Genomic DNA, 5,307 nt, shown 5'->3' on the forward strand with positions numbered 1-5,307 from the left:
GCAACCCGCGCCAGTATTCTTGCTTGGAGAATTCCAGGGACAGAGGAGCCTGGCGAGCCCCAGTCCATGGGGTCACAAAAAGTCGGAAACAACTGAGCGACTGAGCGCGCACACGCAGTGTTACTGTAGATGAGTGCAAGGTGAAAAAGGCCCAGAGGTGTGCAGGACCCCCAGGAGGTAGTGGACACTGACGAAGGACAAGAATGTGGGTGAGCTCCAGGTAGAAGGATCTCCCTGGTTGTGTGAGTTAGGCCACCTGCTGTGGCTAGCCTGGGAGGAAAGGGTTATCTGAATCAAGAACTGGTCTGGTGCCCTTCCAGGGGATGGGACTGCCGCGTACATCTCAGAGTGCTGAAGGCATGAAGTAGGGTTGTAGGCACAGGAGGCAGAGCGCGAGCCTGGGCTGAACACATCCCCCTCCCGCAGCCCTCAGAGAGATTAAAGTCTGAGGGCCCAGAGCCCAGCTCTGAGGCAGCATTTCCCCCCTTCCTTACAGAGCTCAGCCCATACACCCTGCATCCCTGTATCACAAGAGGCATCCAGCTCGGCTCTTAGCACTTAGAGTCTCCTGGCATCTTCCCCTCTCCCCAAGGGTGGTGGGGTGAGCCCTGAGGGACAGACAGGCACTGGCAGAGCTGATGGGTCCTTGGCTTGACAGCAGAATGGCCCCAGGCCTGGCTTAGGGGCTCTTCCCAGAGGTTAGGATGTGCCAGGAGCAATGTTTTGTCTTCCACCGAGAGCCCTGGGGCCAGGCAACCAGGCCGGTACTTTCCAGGCAAAATCCAGAAAAAAACCCATATTCCATAGGAACGTAAAACCTCTGACGCCCTCCCATCTTCCTCCCTTTTAGAGAGTTGAGTGGAGCTGGAGGTAAAGGAGCTGCAGTCAGCCCCTGTGAACTGGTGGTCCAGGACTCCGAGCAAGTATTTTTGTTCTTATTTTACTGATGGGGGAAAAAAAAAACGGGCACACAGCCAGAAACTCCCACAGTGAGCAGGTTTTTAGCTTGATTTCACTGAGCCTCAATTTTCTCGTCTGTAAAATCTGCACAGTAGCATTCGTTGGTCAGGGCTAGGACAAAATTCGTTAAATGCTGAAAAAACTGTCAAATGGGGGAGAATTTATGGGGCCTGGCCGCAGAAGGAGGCGGTCGAGGTCCTTTAGTCACCTCTGTGGTCCAGGCTCTGCTCTCCACCCAGCAGAGCAGCGGTGAGGCCAGACGACAGGACCCATGCGGCACTTCCATTTGGCGTATCTGAGTATCACTGGTCTGGGGCATTCTGAGAACCCTGACAAGGGCTTTGGTTCTGGGTTTTTCCATCTATGAAATGGACTGCAGGCAGTGTTACTCTAAGAAGGATGAGTTCGGGTGCCCTGCAATCTCACAGGACTCAGGTGCTTTTACTTTCCATTTAATGCCCTCTACTTTAAACAGCACCAGGAGCAGTAGAGTTTAAGGAGGTGAGGTTGGAACCTCTGGGCTGGTGTCCTCAGTCTCTGTAATGAGACCCAGAATGGAACCTCAGTTCTCCCAGCACTGGCTATTTGTTCCTAGACAAGTCACTAGACCTCTCCAGGCCTCAGTCTGCTAACCTTTAAAACAGAACTTCCCTTTCCAGAGTTACTGAGGATGACGTGAGCAACCCCAGAAAGTACCTAACACTGGACCCAGCACAGGAGAGCCTTTATTTATATCAACATCAATGTGCTCAGTGAATGCCTATCCCTACAACTCAAGGTCGGCTGCCTCTGCCCTCCAAAATTCAGTTTCTGAAAAATGGCAAGCTGAAAGAAGCACACGGCCGGATCAGCGCACTCTCTTTAATGGAAAGGAGATTCTCATTTCTTACAGAAACAGGTAAAAACATAAATACGGGTGGGGGTGGGAGTGGGGGTGGGGTGGGGTGGGGGGGCAGCCGCAAGGCAGCAAGGGCCCGGGCGCCCGGCCCAGGCTTGGGGAAAGGCGGCCGTTAGGAGCCTGCTGCTCCCGGGCTCCCAGTCCCAATGGGCTGGTGTTCCTCTGGTTAGGGATGCTCCTGGGCACTCGGAGGGCACTCCTGGGGCCACAGCTAGGCACCAGGCTGCCGTTTCACTCACCACAAGCTGCGTAAACCTGGCCACAAACTCTCCCTCTCGGGGGACAAAGGCGCACGGGGCGGGAAATCTCCGAAGCCTCCGTGGGAGTGCATGTGACATCCATCCGAGGGATCGCAGGATCGTGTCGGGAGCCCTCCCTCTCCCCTCTTTAGTCAGTGTCCCTCTTGAGAGGTGGGATCGGTCGGAGGCCTCCCAGACCGGTCCCTTCTCTACCAGGCTCGGATGCCGTGCAGCGTGGACACTCCCGAGTTGCCCTGCGGAATCCCAGAGCTCTGCACCGCGTTCAAGTCCCCGACGCCGAAGTTCACGAAGTTGTTGTTGGCGGCGGCCGTGGCCGTCTGCGTCGGAGGCGGCCCGGCCGGGTAAGCAGCGGTGCAGCTGTAGCCGGGGCTGCAAGCCGCGCCCCCGTACCCGGGGTAGGCAGGGTAGGCGTTGTAGCTGTAGGCGTTGAGGCCCACGCCGTAGGCTGGCGCGTAGGGCGCCGAGTCCCCTAGGCAAGGCTTGCCATCGCGCACCAGCACTGGCACCGCGATCCTGCGGGCCGGCGGTGGCGGCGGCGGCGGCAGCCCCACCAGCTCCAGAGTCTGGTCTTGCCGTTGCCGCTTGCACTTGTAGCGCCGGTTCTGGAACCAGATCTTGACCTGCGTGGACGTGAGCTTCAGCACGCTGGCCAGCTGGTCGCGCTCGGGAGCCGACAGGTACCGCTGCTGCTTGAAGCGCCGCTCCAGCTCGTAGACCTGCGCCTGCGAGAAAAGCACGCGCGGCTTCCTCCGCCGTCGCGCGCGGGGTCGCTCGGCGCTGTCCGGCTCTGGCTTCTCCAGTTCCACCGCCTTCTGCAGTGCGCACAGCTCTGAGCGGGGAACAGAAAAGCGGAGAGACGCTGTGTCACGGCCACCCAACCCCCCGGAGCTCTCGCCGGGCGATGGGCCCCAGTGGGCGCCACCCCTGTCCCGCCTGGAGCCTGTAGCTTGGCTGCGGCAGACTGTACGGTACACTGGGCTTCCGCTCGACAGCCAGCTTCTGTTGATTGCCTACTATGTGCCGGGTACGGCTGTGGGCACTGGAGAACAAGAGAGGTCTCTGTTCTCGGGTAGGTCACATTCTGGTGAGACAGATGGACAGTGACTTAAGACAGGCGGCAAAGAAAATACAGCTTAGTGGTGCGCTGGAGTGAATGAGATTAGGAAGACTTTGGTTTGCGAAGTTAAAGGAAGGAGACCTAGGCCTCCCCCTAGAATTGGTCACACTGTCTCAAAATTAGGGCAACCGAAGAAACAGAACGTCAATAGGCTGTTGCTTCGGTGATCGAAGGCTCCCGTTCAAATGCTGTGAGAATTGTGCAGCGCCCAAAAAGCAGTGGGTGGGCAGGCGGCCTTGGAACCTGCCTCGAAATCGAATTGGATTCGAATCCGTATGGACCAATTCAAGCCGCAGTGCCTGCCGGCAGCTGTTCCGGGACTTTCCCTCTGCTACAGGACAAATCTTTCTAGGCTCACAAGACCCTTTCTGGGCTCACAGCGGCCCTACACCCGCGCCCTCAGCCCCCGGGTTCTTGCCAACCCGGCGTTGGGCTACCGTCTTCCCGCCGCGAATTCTCTACTGCCCGGCCAGCCTCCCCCCGACCTCGGGCTGTGCGTGGGGATACGACCACCTCCCCCAGTCATCTCTTCCATTGCTACACGCCTTTCTTCACGAGACTACTTTCTATTTCCAGGAAAGACACTCTAGGCTCTGGCCGCTTGAGGAAATTGTTACGGAAAAAGAAAGCTGCTAAAATCATTCTTGAGTCCGAGGTATCCCATTTTTTTAAAATTCAAGATCCTTGTTTTCAATGACGCCACTCTCCTTGCACAAAGGAGGAAAGACCCCAGAAACCCCGGGTAAACGGGTAGGCTAGAGAAGGTCTTGGACCTCCTCCAATTGCGCGTAAAAGTACTTCTGGTGTGCAGCAATTTAATTGCAGCGGTTTTGGTCAGATCCTCAAGAAGACCTTTAAAAAAATAGAATCTTTCTCGCTGTGTCCACCACAAACAGATCGCTCAACTTCAACTTCATAACAGATCCAGGAGCAGGGCTGCTGCGCCTGGGGCTTTGTTAGGCCGGAAAAAATATATAAATATTTTCCCTTTCTTTCCTCTCCTGTTTCTGATAACCACGATCCAGCATTTCCTCTAAACTTCCGACTGGACGCCCAGGGGCCCTGGCAACAACCTCACTTCTCACTTTCGGAGCCCCCTTTGCTCCACCATCCGCCCAGGCACTCGCCTCTTCTATACTCACGCCAGAGTTTCTGGGCCGCGAGGTTTGGGGACGAAAGCTATCCCAGGGAAGTGAAGGAGCTTGGGTTTTCTCCTCACCTTTCTTATCGGCTCGATGGTCCTTGGCAGGGTCGGGGTCGCCATAGGCACGCGGATAGAAAGCGGGGGCGGCTGAGAAGGCGGGCGCGCACTTGGCGGGCGAGGGCGCGGGGCCCAGCTCTGCGCGCAGCTCGGGGAAGCCGGGCGCCGCGGCCTCTGCCCCCGCGTAGGCCTCGGGCTTGAAGGCGGCCAGCATGCAGGAGGCGGGCGCCAGAGTGGCCTCCAGGCGCGCCGAGAGCTCCCCGGCGGCCAGGCTGCGCTGCTGCTGCTCCAGGTTCAAGATGTCTTTGACCGAGAACGGCGTGGGCGTGAGCGCGGGGCTGGGGAACATGGTGGCGGCGCGCGAATCACAGAGCCAGGTGGGCGGCAGCGAGCGGCGCTGCCCACGGCCCCTGGCAGCCTCCCTGCATGGTGCCCGCCGCGCGCCCGCGCACCCGCCTTCCAGCTCGGGATGTGGCCAGGCGGCAGGTAGTGCGGGGCGCAAGGGGCAGGAGAGGCGGGACCAGGCCGGAGGAGGGGGACTCAGCCTGCCATTGGGCCGGGGGCCTCGTTGACAGGAGCGATGAGCACTTTCGTGTCACCTAATATAGTCATACGGCTCAAAAAAAAAAAAAAAAAAATCCCGCTGAGCTTTTTAAAGGGGCCGCGACACATTTGGAAGACTCCTTTCGCTCCTGCAGCCTAAGATTCGTCCTTAGCGTTAGCCTGAAAATCCTACTAGGATGCAAGCATAAGAAAGAACGTGATTGTTCTCCGAATCCGACCTTTAGGCGGGGTTGGGTAGATCTGGGATTTGAGGAAATGTTCCTCAGCACCTGAAACAGAATAGGAAAGTGAAGGATTGGGTGGGTAG

The 5,307-nt window shown here is 57.8% G+C and overlaps 1 protein-coding gene across 1 annotated transcript; it reads right to left on the reverse strand.

Moving 5' to 3' along the window:
• Window positions 1–2,306: 2,306 nt before the first annotated feature.
• NKX2-5 (NK2 homeobox 5) lies at window positions 2,307–4,785 on the reverse strand. The gene is made up of 2 exons (XM_068990791.1): window positions 4,455–4,785; window positions 2,307–2,947 (listed from the first exon to the last, which is right to left on the reverse strand). The coding sequence occupies exons 1-2, from the start codon at window positions 4,783–4,785 to the stop codon at window positions 2,307–2,309; spliced, it is 972 nt and encodes a 323-aa protein (XP_068846892.1).
• Between the last annotated feature and the right edge of the window lie 522 nt (window positions 4,786–5,307).

Source organism: Capricornis sumatraensis, chromosome 18 (genome assembly GCF_032405125.1).
Source record: "Capricornis sumatraensis isolate serow.1 chromosome 18, serow.2, whole genome shotgun sequence".
NCBI classification, from domain to species: Eukaryota; Metazoa; Chordata; class Mammalia; order Artiodactyla; family Bovidae; genus Capricornis; species Capricornis sumatraensis.

What these genes read in the sequence shown, in the direction of transcription:
- NKX2-5 (XM_068990791.1), bottom strand. Translation starts at nt 4,785, where the DNA reads ATGTTCCCCAGCCCCGCGCTCACGCCCACGCCGTTCTCGGTCAAAGAC. An exon ending in CCATCGAGCCGATAAGAAAG is followed by an intron (nt 2,948 to 4,454) that starts GTGAGGAGAAAA and finishes TTCCCCGCTCAG; the next exon opens with AGCTGTGCGCACTGCAGAAG.